The sequence below is a fragment of the Poecilia reticulata genome, chromosome 5, assembly GCF_904066995.2.
Source record: "Poecilia reticulata chromosome 5, P_reticulata-male-v2, whole genome shotgun sequence".
NCBI lineage: Eukaryota > Metazoa > Chordata > Actinopteri > Cyprinodontiformes > Poeciliidae > Poecilia > Poecilia reticulata.
The window spans coordinates 7,686,312-7,701,983 of NC_088834.1; the positions used below are offsets into that span (position 1 = coordinate 7,686,312).

A 15,672-nucleotide genomic window follows, 5' to 3' on the forward strand; every position below is an offset into this window, starting at 1 on the left:
TTTTACTCAAACAGCCTAAATTAATTTTGCTTGTGTTTATATTTATCCAGATGACGCAATATCATAAAGTATTTTGTACCTACGTTTTTTACAGCTGGTAAACGTTCATGCATCCTACTTCAAATAAAATATATCCATATCACACAGTCAATGGGGTTATGAAAATGTATACTGTTTGTACAGTTAGAGTTCAAAGCAAACTCCTTCAAAATAGCAACTGAAGCAGGGAAGAGTTATCCGTTGTTTTCTATCAGAGTATAATCTTTGTGCAGTTTTTACAGTTTCCCAGATCTTATCAACAGAAAGCAATTTAACTGTAACTGTAACTGGTGATGACTGATAAATGCAATATCTTTATACTCTTTCAAACAAATCTGAATGTTTGTCAGATATATATATATATATATATATATATATATATATATATATACACACACACACACACACACACACACACAGGTCCTTCTCAAAAAATTTGCATATTATGATAAAGTTCATTATTTTCCATAATGTAATGATAAAAATTAAACTGTCATATATTTTAGATTCATTGCACACCAACTGAAATATTTCAGGTCTTTTATTGTTTTAATACTGATGATTTTGGCATACAACTCATGAAAACCCAAAATCTCTGTCTCAAAAAATTAGCATATAATGAAACGAGGAGTTAACCTAATCATCTGAATCAACAAAGTAACTCTAAACACCTGCAAAAGAATCCTGAGGCTTTTAAAAACTCCCAGCCTGGTTCATTACTCAAAACCGCAATCATGGGTAAGACTGCTGACCTGACTGCTGTCCAGAAGGCCATCACTGATACCCTCAAGCAAGAGGGTAAGACACAGAAAGAAATTTCTGAACGAATAGGCTGTTCCCGGAGTGCTGTATCAAGGCACCTCAATGGGAAGTCTGTGGGAAGGAAAAAGTGTGGCAGAAAACGCTGCACAATGAGAAGAGGTGACCAGATCCTGAGAAAGATTGTGGAGAAGGGCCGATTCCAGGCCTTGGGGGACCTGTGGAAGTAGTGGACTGAGTCTGGAGTAGAAACATCCAGAGCCACCGTGCACAGGCGTGTGCAGGAAATGGGCTACAGGTGCCGCATTCCCCAGGTCAAGCCACTTTTGAACCAGAAACAGCGGCAGAAGCGCATGACCTGGGCTACAGAGAAGCAGCACTGGACTGTTGCTCAGTGGCCCAAAGTAATTTTTTCGGATGAAAGCAAATTTTGCATGTCATTTGGAAATCAAGGTGCCACAGTCTGGAGGAAGACTGGGGAGAAGGAAATGCCAAAAGGCCAGAAGTCCAGTGTCAAGTACCCACAGTCAGTGATGGTCTGAGGAGCCATGTCAGCTGCTGGTGTTGGTCCACTGTGTTTTATCAAGGGCAGGGTCAATGCAGCAGCTATCAGATTTTGGAGCACTTCATGCTTCCATCTGCTGAAAAGCTTTATGGAAATGAAGATTGAATTTTTCAGCACAACCTGGCACCTGCTCACAGAGCCAAAACCACTAGTATTACTAACCATGGTATTACTGTGCTCAATTGGCCTGCCAACTCTCCTGACCTGAACCCCATAGAGAATCTGTGGGATATTGTGAAGAGAAAGTTGAGAGACACAAGACCCAACACTCTGGATGAGCTTAAGGCTGCTATCGAAGCATCCTGGGCCTCCATAACACCTCAGCAGAGCCATAGGCTGATTTCCTCCATGCCACGCCACATTGAAGGCTGGTGTGCAATGAATCTAAAATATATGACAGTTTAATTTTTATCATTACATTATGGAAAATAATTTACTTTTTTTTGAAGGACCTGTATACTTACATATATATATATATATATATATATATATATATATATATATACACTTGCATTTAAATTGTAAGTTAAGATAAATCAATCAGTTGTTTATGTGTCATAACTGCTTTTGCCTCACAAATGCTACATCAACTTATGTATTTTCCTTCGAATCAACAAACAACTCTACTCACAAATAAATATTTTGTAAGGAGTCAAAGTGAGACTCGTCTATCTGGATGAGTCAGGCAGTAAGGATGACTTGGGTAAGTATCAGTCTTCTAAGTATGAACGGACCTGTTGCCCTTACAATGGTAAGTCATCTGCAAATAATACACTCTTAAGCAAAAATGATAGGTCCTCTCATGAACAGTCTGTGCTTGGAGATGGTTGGCAAAGAAAAAAGAAAATCAACAAACACATTTAGTTTAACTATAAAATGTGAACTTCATATCTGCTGCATGTCACAGCATGGTCCCCATATCGGGGCCTTTGGTTGCTCCTGCATATGCACCTAAAGTGGATGTTAATGAACTGCTGTCACACGTAGGAGGGTGCCTTTGAGGCAGCAGTCAGGATTCTCTCCACGTACTCGTCTGTTTGCAGTGTTGAGGCTGTGATGTGCTGCCTGACTGCAGAGACTTGCTCCTGGGCAGACAGGAGGGGACCAACTCAGTACAGGGGGTCCCTGCTGCGGTACCACTCTCTCACCAGCAGAGAAAAGGCTCAACACCAAATGCAGGCGTGTGGATGTGTGTTTCTTAATGTGTGCCACTTTTATTGAAACATATGCTTGCTTAAGTGCATTTGCATTTGTCACCAGGAAGCTTGTGTGAAGATGTGTAACTCGCAAACACAGATGCTGGAAGTAATGTTGCACAAAGCTGATTAATTGTCAAATTAGTAGCAAAAGGAAGCAGGAAGAGTAAAAAAATAAAAAATAAATCAAACTTTTCCATAAATATGTTTATGAATGTGTTGGTGCGTTTGTGTTTGTGGAAGAATCTCAGCAGACAGAGTCTGGCCAGTACTGTTCTCTGCAATCTGCCACTATTGCACCCTGGGTAGTGTCAAAATGATTTTGAGCACCCGCTGTGCCACCTGTCACCCTGTGCCCCCAGGCTCATGGTGGTCCAACCGTCCAATTAGATTGCTATCACACAACCAAAATTTGACCCCGTTTGCCTTCAGGATATCCATCTCTCTTGCTCCCCAAATCCCAGGACCATTTCCTTGCATGATTTAAGCCCAGGTCTTGGTCTACATTAGTGTTTTCAATTCCCTGCATGTTTTAGGTGTTTCCCTTCTACTGCACCCAACTTGAATAAGTGGGTGATTAACAGGCTTCTGCAGCACTTGGTGACATGCAGGAGCCAGTGCAATCATTTGAATCAGGTGTACTGGAGCAGAGACGTGTCTAAAACATGCAGGGCAGTGGACCCTGAGGACAGGGATTGAGAAACCCTGGTCTACATAATCTAAATCTTAAAGACAAATATATACTGTATAGCAGGCACCTATGCATGAGGTGGAAAATCTTGTCAATGCAATTTCTGACAACATTATTGCAAGAGTTCAGCAAATAGGTTACCTCTTTAAGGGGAATTTGGGGGCTCTGTTGTAAGCATGACATCTGGCTCCACCAAACATCTGAGTAAGCAGATTGGCCCTGCAGGCCTGGGGTGACAGCCGATGAGGAAGCTGGGAGATGTGGGAGAACTGATCTGAGCTGCTACTCTGCTCAAGCTGTCACTTTAACTTGGCTTGGCACAGTTTGATTCTCCCTGGCTCTGAAGCATTAGGCCCTCTACTTTGACTGCCACTGCCCTGCCGGCACCAAGCCAAGCCTTTCATGGAGGGGGTCGCTCATCACTTTCACTCTCTTTCTTCCTCTCCTCGTTCTGCTTATTCTGTCTCTGCAGGGCTCCAGCTTCTTTATCACAATCTTTCTCTTTCTGTCCCCCCCTGCTTGTTTCTTATCCAATTCCCAACAGAAGCCACAAAATTGGATCCATTATAATCTGCCATTATTTGCTATTCCCAGCAGCTCCTCTGTAACACTCTAAGCTACTCATACTCTCTTCTTGCCATCTTTGTTGTTCTCCAAGTAGGTGTTCAGTCCTTCAGTAATCATGCCACCCACATAAATTCACCTCCATATTTTAAACTTCATGTATGACAGTGAAGCCACTTCAAGAGTCTGTTTGATTGCCCATGTGAAACTGAGATAAACGAAGACTGCTTCTCTGATTAAACATTTAAATTCTAAATACAGAGTGAATCTGTGGTTGAATCAGTGATAACGACAAGGTCAAAGGGAAAAATGTTGTACATTTGCCATTGTTGTTGTGCCCAGAAGCTTTCAATTCACGAGGTATTTCTATTCTTACTTCATTGCATTTTGGTTAATTATAGAGCTTTCATGGGGGTTGAGGCATTGAGAAAACTACATTTCATAGAGGATTTTAAAAATTACATTTCCACAAAAATGCAGACTGTAAAAAAGAACACAAAGAGAGGTTAAACGCTAAATGACAAACACCGTTCTGTAAAATACAGCAGTATATTACAAAACAGTGCAAAGAGAATAAAATAGAAACGTGTTTCCCTTCGACATTTAGCATTTCACTATGTCTGGATCTGTATGGTTGGATGAATCACTGCACAGGTCACAATATTCCAGTTTACAGTAAACTGAGATTGAAACTAAAGTATATAATCAAATTACTGATTCAGTCACAAACCAAAATTTAACTAACTTAAAAGAAAACCATGTATATCTTTCAACAGATCTTTTGACTCTTTGACCATCTAAGCCTTAATCTTCAAAAGAAGCAGACAGTAAAGCCCTTATGAACTCTTTCTTTAGAAGTGGTTATATAAACTCCCTCACACATTTTAAAGTGTTAACTTAAACTAGGAAACCCTCAGACTGAGAGATCAGTCCCTAAACTGAAAAATAATGTAGCATGGATTTTCATCATGAATTGTAGGTAGTCCAAGCTATGCAAAAAGTTCAAGTAAAGCAGAGCGAAACCAATAAATTATACAAACAGAACATTTTGTGACATTTTTTTTATTTATTCATTCACAGAATTAAAAAAATATACTCTAGTTAGGCAATTATCCCCTCAAGGCAGAGCAAACCGTTCTCATATTTAATTTGTAGAAATGCAAAGGTGTTCCAGTTGCCCAATGATCCTCAGTAATAGGAGATACCATATGTCACCTCACTTCCTTTAATGGAAGGTGAGAAAATGGTTTTACACAAGCTGTCTTTCTGAACCCAGAAAGATGAGATGTTGTAGGATCCCAGAAAAATTAAGCAGTGTTTTTTTTTTCTCTTTAATGGTTAAACATCCAATTCTAAAATATCCAAACACATTTTTTTATATTCTACTTCATATTTTATTCAACCTTCATTTTAAAATAATCAATAAAGAGACTACAATTAAAGAAGAATTTCTAAACCCCACAAGGGATAAGCGTGTTGAATAATGGATGGATGGATGGATGGATGGATGGATGGATGGATGGATGGATGGATGGATGGATGGATGGATGGATGGATGGATGGATGGATGGATGGATGGATGGATGGATGGATGGATGGATGGATGGATGGATGGATGGATGGATGGATGGATGGATGGATGGATCCATCTGGAAGTTTTTTGCAGGCTCTAACGGGTTGCCAACTTCTTGTGATTCACTGCTACATGTCTCTTAATGTTTGTTGTTTTTACTTTCTTGGAAACTATCATTGACTGTTATGAAAGGCACTTTTAAATAAAATGTGTAATTATTTTTAAAGCTATGCTCTAAATTAGTAGGATCGTTTTCCCATCATCTATGACCATCCTCCAAAACAGCCGCATAGTTTTGTCACCACCATATTTCACAATGAAGATGGTGGTTACAATGAAGGGTGACCTGCAGGTGTACGTAGGTCAAAAAGTGGAATTTTGGCCTCATCTGGCCCAATTCCTGTATTTTTGTACTACTTTGTGACGGGCCATCAAATACAATTCCAATAAAACACACTGAACTTTGTCCTGAAGAAGTCAGAATAGTTTTGGAAGAACCTGTAGTAAGTCAGTATCAACATAGTTATGGATTGAGTGAAGTAGTTGAGATTACTTGAAAAGACAAAAGAAAACTTGCTGAAATGCTTTTTAAGAATACTTGTTTATCTGAAGTGGATCCAACATGTGTCATCCACAGAAACAGCACACTGAAAAGAAACAAATATTTAAAGAATAATGGTTCAATTTTGTATGTAAAAAAAGAAAATCTAACGTAAGATCTGTGTTTCACAGACAAACCTCAAAGATTGTCCTGGAAGCGTATACTTTTTTGTGCATTTGTAACGCATATTAAAAAATTATTAAACTAAATTATATTTTATATTCCATGAGATTCTATTTTAAATCTATGCTGTATAAACAGACTAGACTAACCACATTTGTATTCTTATTTTCACCATTATCATAATGTCTTGCGTAATTTATTGTCTGAAATAAAATAAAACTGGACTATTCCTTTGTGAGTCTGGTTTAATTGCCATTAAAATAATATCAAAATTAAAAACGTTTTAGTGAGCTACCACAAGGAGGACATCATTTTGTGTTGTCTCAACTTTTATTGTCATATTTTCTTATTCCCAAATATGCCATTAGCTGCACGTTTCAATTAGAGCTTTACCTTATGTGAAATTCTACTCACTTGTCTGGCCTGCCAGGCACCTGCAGGCGTAAGCGACACTTGTTAGCACACTGGATTTGTTCTTCTTTGATGCGGATAAGCCTCTGCAGAGCCAGACACCAGTCCTGGGACACGGTGGTGTTTAGGTTCTTTGAAAGAAAGACACACATATTTAAAAGTGGCTGATTCTAAACTAAGGCATGCACAGGTCCTCAAGTACACAGCACAAGTCATGCAGATGAAAACCAAAGGAGCATCCTGTAGAAGCTCACAGTCCTAAGGTATGCTTTTTTTTTTTTTTTTTTTTTTTTGCAAAACCTGCAGTGCATTGTTTGAACCAATTTTCTTCAGATAATAAACTGTGCAATCTTGTTCATTCACTCAAATATAACTCTGAATTTATTTCAGTTCTGACATCCATTTTATTGTAAAGCCTGGGCCCTCAAGTCAAATAGAATGAAATCAATTTTCTGCAGCAAATGAGCTGTGTAGAAGTATTTTGTCTATTTTATTTTTTTCAACAGACAGTATTATAACTAGGTGGAAAAGAATACCAGCCATTAAGTGCCAGACCAGCATCACTTCTCCTGAGGACATTGTGCTCATTAAGCCCGGAGAAGCAAGGGTGCAACCATTAGCCAGTGAAACTCGGGTGATTACTGGAGTCTACCTCCCTGGTTGTGCTACTGTATGTAGCATGTAGTGTCGTAAATGTGATACCAGAAAATTACAAGGAAAGCCACCGATTTGTACAGTACAGGAGGGTGTCGATGGTTTCTTTTCTATCAGTGAGAACATCTCATTCCCACCCTTGTGGCACTATTTTAGGGGAGAAAGATGGAAGAACATGTGCTTCTGCAAATTAATAATTTGAAAAAGTAGTTTTATTTTAATAACATCTTGAAAATCTTTTTTTCTTTTCAGGTGAAAAAGCTGAAAAATGTGTCCTTCTGTTTGTAGAGTTCCTACCTCTTGGATTTTCCACCTTTAACTGTTTAAGTATCTTAATGGGTTCTCTGTTGTACCTCTCATAGTATTGAGAGGTTTCAAATGTTTTGTGAGGTGAGCCTCTGCTGGTAAGTTGTACTTCTATGAATAAAACATTTTAATTTACCATCTTTTGATAACTTGATCACAAATAATTTGTGATGCTAAAAGCATTCTTGGCATAAGTTAAATTAATTCTTCAGCATCAGTCTCTCTGAGCGTTTTTCTCAAAGGCCAAATTTAGTAGCCTAGCCTGTGCAGTGATGTGATGCATGTGAACAGAACAGACTACATTTTGGTAATTGGCTTTTTTTTTTTGGTCTTTACATGTTTTGAGATTAACTGCAATATGTAGGTTCAAGACGTACCTGGTATATCCCCTGCAGTGTGCCCACTAGCAGAGTAACCTCTTCCACAACTGAAAGGTCATGTTGAAGTTCCTGCAGCTCCTGGTACAACCGTGGAGGGCCCAGGAGAGCTTTACCTGGGAGATGGGCACAACAGAGTTTGGATATAAGCATCAGATTGCATAATGCAGCACATGCTGAGAGTCACAGACTCAATACACGGTGATAAAACGCAACTATTTAGTCAGTTTCATTGAGCCAACAACTACTTCAACTCAAAACAGGTAAATGCTGTTATTCTTATGCTGTAGAGATCATTTACATTACATGTTTCAAGTTTGATATCACCTGATTTGCACTAATAGTCATTTGTTTGATCAAGTATACCAGTACTTTACAAAGCTATTCTACTCCAAATTGTTAGTTTACTCGTTCTTTTATGTAGCTTTTTTAAGTTCCAGTATTTAAAAGTTTTTGTCTTGAGCAGCTGTCATGTTACTATTACAATAGAGCACAGAATCCAAAATAGAGCATGTATATCTGCAGTTAATGCTCTTTTATGAGTAAAGCCACTGAATATAGTGGTCAAAATTTTTGCTGTTTTCTAGGTTGTGCTGACATGCAGAACACTTGTTAGCAATTATATGAATCATTTGAATGTTGTGATTACAGATGAAGGCTTTGCCTCCGATTACAGAGAAAGGGGATTAATCATTTATAAAAATGTGCTATTTTTGTAGGGAATGGAGAATAGTTCAAAAGGGATTGAAAAAAATTCTAATTCACATTGAAACACAACTTAGGGGACGCGCCCTGTCACGTCAAGTTAAAACTATTGTGTTGGCACTCTAAAAGGTAGAAATACACGATCTGTTTCTGGTCACAGTGTCATTAAAATATGGAAAAAATAATAATATGATTAGGAATTACTTGTCAAATATTGTCTGCATTTAAAATGAATCCCTTTAAATAAAGAAATTTGTACATTTATTTTTTAAAGGAGAGGCATTGTGTATTTTCCAGGCACATAGTGCTAATCTATAGCAGTCAATTAGCTATGTTACTGCCAATTATTGCAAAAATGCTGTGCATATATAAACAATTTAAAATAAATTTGACTTCCCATTTTGACAGCTCCTACTCTTTCTGACACTCCACCTTTAGCACATCATCACAAACAATGTTGGTCCATTATGCCGTTTACGACCGTTCTTGGGGGCGTTGAGAAGTAGTTTGTATGAAAAGCTCAGCATATGCACAGTTCCACCAGGTGCTTTCTAATTACTGCTGCCCCTAGTCTGAAGGAGCTGTGCGGCGAGAGGCACGGGGGAAGAGCTCTGTGAGGCAGAAGCTCTGATATGCAGTGAAGTATTAAGTTATTCATTGAAAATGTTATATCATTTTTCACCAATATCTGTTTATCTTCTCTTTAGAAATATTATTATTATACCATTGCATATCCACACATTTTATTTATCCACCCTTTTGTGTATTTGAATTTTTATTAATTTGTAAGATTAGATCCTACAAGACAATTTTTACCAGTCTCCAATTTGTCTTTGCATGTAGATTAAAAAGTAAAAGCTCAAGGTCAAATTCTTGTCCATCAACAGGAAAAGGAAGGCATTGTCTGACAGAACTAATATGGGTGCAGGTGGTGAAGTTGCTTTGGTTGAAAGTCTAGTGGGCACTAATAAAAGAGTTTCAGAGTATAGAAGAATCGATCACCATTATTTGTTGAACTACAGAGAGTGAATTTATGAGTAAAGAAAAAAAATTAGATGGAGAAACTGTTATTTGGGGCTATGATGCCCTTTGCTGGCCAAAGAGAATGCAGGTGTCTCATTAGACGCAAAATTCAGCATCGATTTGAGGTCCGTAGGCTTCAAAGTCTTTCTCTCCCAGTACCAGGAATCAATACCCACGTCTCCTCCTGTCTGCCGTCCCCCGTCCCAGCTCCCCTGGCCCACATTTCTCCGGCAGCAAGCTCTGTGAGAGTTGCCTAATTAAATTCTGCAGGTAGATTTTGCTCCAAAGCAGCCGTTGCACTGTCTCCGCTGCCACATAATAAAGTAGCAGGAGAGGCGAGTAGGTCGGCGAGTTTAGTGAGGCGTGCTCATCCGAGGGGACCTGCAGCTGTTTTGCTATTCGCCTGCATAAACGGAGTGAGAGCAGAGTCATAAGAGAGACTATGGGAGAGGGAAATGGGGAAGGGTGGGCTGGTGTTATTCATCTAAAGAGTGCCATTGTAGCTTTGGGGGTTTAATAGGATCTTTGACACTGGCACACAGTGACATCTGTCATCTGCGCAAGCAAATCAATAGGTGAGACATCTGAATATAAAGGGGTAGTGTCGTGTGCTGAAAGAACAATGTCAGAGCATTGTCTTCTTCAAAGGGATTGCCTGGACCTTTGTGCAGGTTCCCCTGGTCTTCCCGGGCCTGTTTTTGGCTACAGCCCAAGAGGTGAATGTGCTGAGTTGTAATCCAACATAATCCAGTTGGTGAGGCAGGATATGGTTTATACACTAAGACATGACTATCCTCGCTGGCCACAAGGCACATAATTCACTGGTGTGGAAGGCCTGAGCCCAGAGGGGTCTGTCCTCACACTCATCCACTGTGCCAGTGATGCTAGCTAGTGGCTTTAAAGACAAAGCAGCTTCAATGCTTATGTCAAAAACCTTGTCTGATCTCCAGCCAAACCCTCTGCTACACACCACTGATGGAAACCCCCCCAGCCCCCCCAAAAAAACAGCATTTCTGACAGTGGGTCATACGGGAAGCAGGAATAAAAGCGTGTGAAAGGGGGTAAGTCAGTGTAAGAGAATAAACACCTGGAACAACTGGCTTTCAGGGAAAACACATTAACATTGTTTGGCTCTCCATGTTTTGGGGGATACAGACAAGAAGCCCAACAGCAGAATAAAGACACAGAATGATGGAAGGTTTGAGGGGAAAAAAACAAACCCGCCTGCAGTCAAGTTTTTTTTTTTTCTCTAAAGACATGTCTGTGGGGTGGAAGGTGAAAAATGATTTGATTTTAAGTTACGCTAAGGGGGTTAGGCATGTCAACAAGACACTATGCTGAATTACATCACATGGTATGTAAATACATGGTACTGCAAATCCAATTGAAAATTTGGCAACTGATGCAACTGGCTTTGGGACAGACACTACCCCAAAAGGGTCAAAAAAAGAAAGAAAAAAGGAAAAAAAAAGAAGGATTCCTTCACCATCCAATATTTTAGAGTTGGAGAAACTTGCAGAAGGCTGCACTGAGAGCTAATCCTAAATGATCCCAAAACCTTGCAGCAAAGCTGTGAGGATATGAGTATAAACTACCTGAACAAAAGACGAAAAAAAAAACTAAATCCAGAGAGAATATAAACCAGCTCTCAAAAGAGTAGGTGCTTACTGAGCGTGACACAAGGAGCACTGAAGAAGGCACCATTAATATTTAAGTCATGGAGCAGCAACTTTACAAAGTGTGCTGCATTACATCCCGATAAGGCTTTGTATCTTCCTTTTCCCATGGCACATTTATCAGGGATCTCGTCAAGCTTGGTACACACCGGGGTATTGTGAGAGGTGGTGGGAGAACTACTGTTTCAACCACAGATTCCTATCTGCCGCTACCGGCTCTCTAATTGGTCCTAGAAAGGCAAGGAATAATCTCGGCGGATTGATGACTCCTCTCCAGACATGTTTGTGGTCTATCAGAGACTGAGATGAGACCGTGAGGATGATGCAGCTTGGGGCTCCCTACCCCAGCATTACTCTCCAAGATAAAACACCGCAGGCACACAGGAACAAGTGACCATCATCACTATCCCCCTCACAAACACATCCTCAATCAGAGTGACAAGCAGCATGACTGCATCTCCACCCCTCCATCTCCTCTCTCCACTTGAGAACAGGAACAGATTAGCCTTGCTGACTCAGAGAAAGAGGCTGAGACTAACAGTCAGTTTAAAGTGATGAGATTAACCAGGGGGTGAAGCATAGGGAAATATTGCAGCGGCACAAGTTCACATATTTGTTTTTACCTGAATTGCAGGCCCCACTTGGCCTCTTAGTCCCACTCTGCTGAAACAAGGTGTCTTTGCTTTGAGAGTTCTCCTGGCCAACTTCCACTACTTGCACATGCTGAAGGGTGGCGCTCCACTTCATGGTGTACTTGGGGCCAACAGGAACGAGGCTGCTAATATCCGGAGGTCCTCTGTAGGAAATAGTTACCAAATTTGTTTAAACAACCAGGAAATTTTAAAACAAAGTTAGGCAACTACTAGAATTGTCCACTAGGATATTCAGATAAGCAGAAATAAAAAAGGGATTTATACACAATTGATTCCAGAAATGTAAAAACACTCGTGAAAAGAAATGTAAAAAAAAAAAATTGCTTTCTTCTTTTTCTGATATTAAATCAGACTAAAAATGTCCTGTTTCTGGTCAGTTAGGATTTTTGAGTATTTATGTGATGGCTTTGCAAGCTTCTGATAGGTTAATTCACAACATTTCATTTGAACCGAGGCACACCTGTGGCCCAGAGATAAAATGGTTCTGGTTTGAAATGTGAGTGTCAACCCCTCCACAATAGAAAAAGGGTTTGTGAAGATCCTGGCTAAACCTGAAAGGACAGCGTCATTATCCAGAGTGAAACGAGTCCTTCACTAACAAAGGCCACTTAGCACAGTAGAAGCTTTTACTTGAAAAGTACCATAAAAATTCAGATAAAAGTTTGCAAATGTGCTCAGGGTAAAACAACCTTTTATTTTGGATACATGTTGTCTGGATGGATGAAACTAATATTGAAGTATATAGTCATTTTAAAAATCATTACACAAAAAAGGAGGAAGTTTGTAAGGCCAAGAACACCAACTTGATTGTGAAGTCCAAACGTGGCAACATTGTGGTGTGTGGATGTTTTTTACTTTGTTGAGTCAGGTGTACTGCACAGAACGGCATTCATCATAAGAACATTATGTGTAAAAACCAAAGAAATCAGCAAGTCTGTTAAAACCTAGTCACAAATGGGTATTTCAAATGAACGGTTCTAAGCACACCGCCAAGTTAATTATTAAATAAATTAAGGTCAATGCTTTGGAGTGACTATCAAAAAGTCTCAATCTCATAAAAAAAAAATAAAAAATATGGCTGGTCTGTTAAGAACTGTTGGAAGCTTGGGGAAGAAAACACAAACAACTTAGGTACAACTTAAAAGCAAGCCAAACAAATACTAACCATCTGACTTTGAAGAAGATATTAAATATTTTATTATATCACTATCAGGTCATTATATTCATTATTTGACTTAGACTTATCAGATTGCAGGAAAAATATCTTGATATACATCATCACTTATTGTTTTTGTTGTTTTTTTGTTTTTTTTAAATAATACCTTTGGTGGAATTAATTATTTGTTATTTACTCTAGATGAGAATTAACATTGCTATCATTTTTGTGAAGTTCCTAAACGGTATACCCTGTAAGCCTCTGCATATTGGTGTTGAAATGAAACATAAAATAATATTATCCTTTGGGGGCTGCACAAGATGGCTTCAAGTAATATCCTTGACAGGGACTTCGCTAAAATAAAAAAATTAATAAAAATAAAACTTTCCTTGTTTACTACTTGGGTAAGAGAGACAGGAAGAGAGAGATATGATCAATGGTGCTGACAAGGAAGATAAATTGGAAATAAACCAAACACGTTTTATGTCAGTAATCTGGGACTCCTCAAGCTGTTGTTAGGGATTCTACCATTTGTTTAATGCTGATAAAGCTCCTGCAACTTCAGATAGTGTTCAAAAGCCCTTGCAGTCTTTTCTCTTTACTGTGTAGCTCGCCAAATTATCTTTGCAAAACCTCAGGCATCACATAGGAGCCCTTTTTAATCAAATATGTATTTCTCCAAAATGTGTACTCTCCTAAGCTCAACTTAAAATAAAAAAAAAGTGCAATATCTAGACATTAGCAAACTATTTCTGAATGAATGATTTATTCAATTTGCTCAACAACAGGGACTTACTTGACATTTATGTTGGCACAGATGAGCACATCATCAAAAAGGAAGACCTTCCTCTCCTTCGATTTCAGGACTTGTCCCCGCTCGCCATACACAGTCTCAATAAGTGTTTCACAAAGGACCAGTGACCTCTGCTCCGAGTTCAGTTGCTAAAAGGGACACAACAATCAGATCAAAGGCAGATGAGACAGTATCACAGAGCTCCAATCCTCTGGAGCACAGGGCCTAGAGGACAAGAAAGTCAAAAGAAACAATATCTCATCTGGGATTAGAAGCACATTCATTGTGCTGAAGGTCATGGAACATGCATGTATGCATATGCACAGTTGCATGTTCACAGCACTGTTCATTCAGTTTACCTTGTTTAAAAAAGATTGCACCCTTGAAAGACTTTTCCATAATGTATTTACAAAGTGGTTTAGGAAAAACCTAAGAGACACATTTACTTCTTATGAGCTTCTGCATTGTCTGAAATGCTTGTAATTTTCTAAATAAGTGCTTCCAAAACTCCCTTTTGATCATTTTTTAAAAATGACTTTGTATATGGCATTTTATCAACCCGAGTACAAACAGAAATCGTATTTGCTTATGAGCGCTGGGACACACAATCCTTTCTGCCACAATAACAGAACCAATACAAAAACATATAAATACAGACACAGTTTGTTGCATGAGTAAATTCATTCATAAATGTACTTAAAACATTTTATAACAGATGCAGTTACCGAAAACTGTGTTGGCACATGCTGGTTACTTCACCCACACATATGTTAAGCAAAGAACAGCTAAAGGTTTATTTTTGATCACTTTGGTTCAACTTTGCTTTGACAGCTTAAATCAGTTTAGAGGGATGAAGTTATAAAAGCCATTCACACTTAAGATAACTCAAGGTGTCTTAGGAGAAAACAAAGGTATGAAGGTACAAAATAGTACATTAAAGCAAAGAAATGCATAACAAGAATTACTATGAATTTAGTAAAAAGCCAAGAGATGTTTAAAAACTGATGTAAGAATGCTAAAACAACATTTGACATTTACAGTTGAGCTGCAGTAAACAAAGAAGGGATTTAAAAGTGCTAACAGTTTCCCAGAGTCTCAGAAATGAGGAAAAATAAATGCTGCTTTACCTTTTTTAGTTCTTGTCTTGAAAGTAATAACCTGGTAAGTCTGCATGATGCATACATTACAAGAAACTCTACCCACTACATAATGAACTAATAAGATTTTAAAATCTAACATTTTACAAACCCCTAACTGAACCTAACCTCAATACTTCAAAACCAAGCAGCAGATTCCACGGCGACAATTTTTATCCAAGATAAAATCAGAACACTGTGTGTGAAAAGGTAAAGCACACTGCAGGTTTTAAACGTGTCAGTGCCAATAATTCACAGTACTTTGAGAATTACATGTTACTGCATCTGTCTTTCAATTAGTGTGCAAGAATTTTGGCCCAGTCTCCCTAACATTACTTCAGTTTATTGAATTTAGTTAATTCTACACAGCTCGCTTGAGGTCCCTCTCCGCATTTTAAACAGATTGTGGTCACAACATTTTTTTAACATTAAAGCTACATGCTAAACATGGTCAGACTTGTTAATCAAGCTTTTTTGGAGTAGTAACGCTTGTCTACAGCTTTACCTCTTAAGTCCTATGGAAGCAGAAAGAGGGGATTTTGATTTCTCTGTCACAGCTTTACCAATTTGGCTTTGTTTGGATGACCATGTGGAGTCTGTTGAGTGCTTTTGTGCACCTGAGGTTGATTTAAATAATCTGGCAAAGACTAGTGTACTGCTCACACATATGG

At 38.8% G+C, this 15,672-nt stretch overlaps 1 protein-coding gene across 1 annotated transcript in view; it reads right to left on the bottom strand.

Annotated features, from left to right (window-relative positions):
• Positions 1–15,672, bottom strand: part of arhgef10la (Rho guanine nucleotide exchange factor (GEF) 10-like a) — a 140,957-nt gene that overhangs the window by 67,763 nt on the left and 57,522 nt on the right. The window contains exons 16-19 of the mRNA XM_081606922.1: positions 13,869–14,014; positions 11,887–12,059; positions 7,860–7,975; positions 6,526–6,653 (exon numbers count right to left, since the gene is read on the bottom strand). Of these exons, the coding sequence (XP_081463048.1) occupies positions 6,526–6,653; positions 7,860–7,975; positions 11,887–12,059; positions 13,869–14,014 (563 nt within the window). The remainder of the gene's footprint in view (positions 1–6,525; positions 6,654–7,859; positions 7,976–11,886; positions 12,060–13,868; positions 14,015–15,672) is intronic.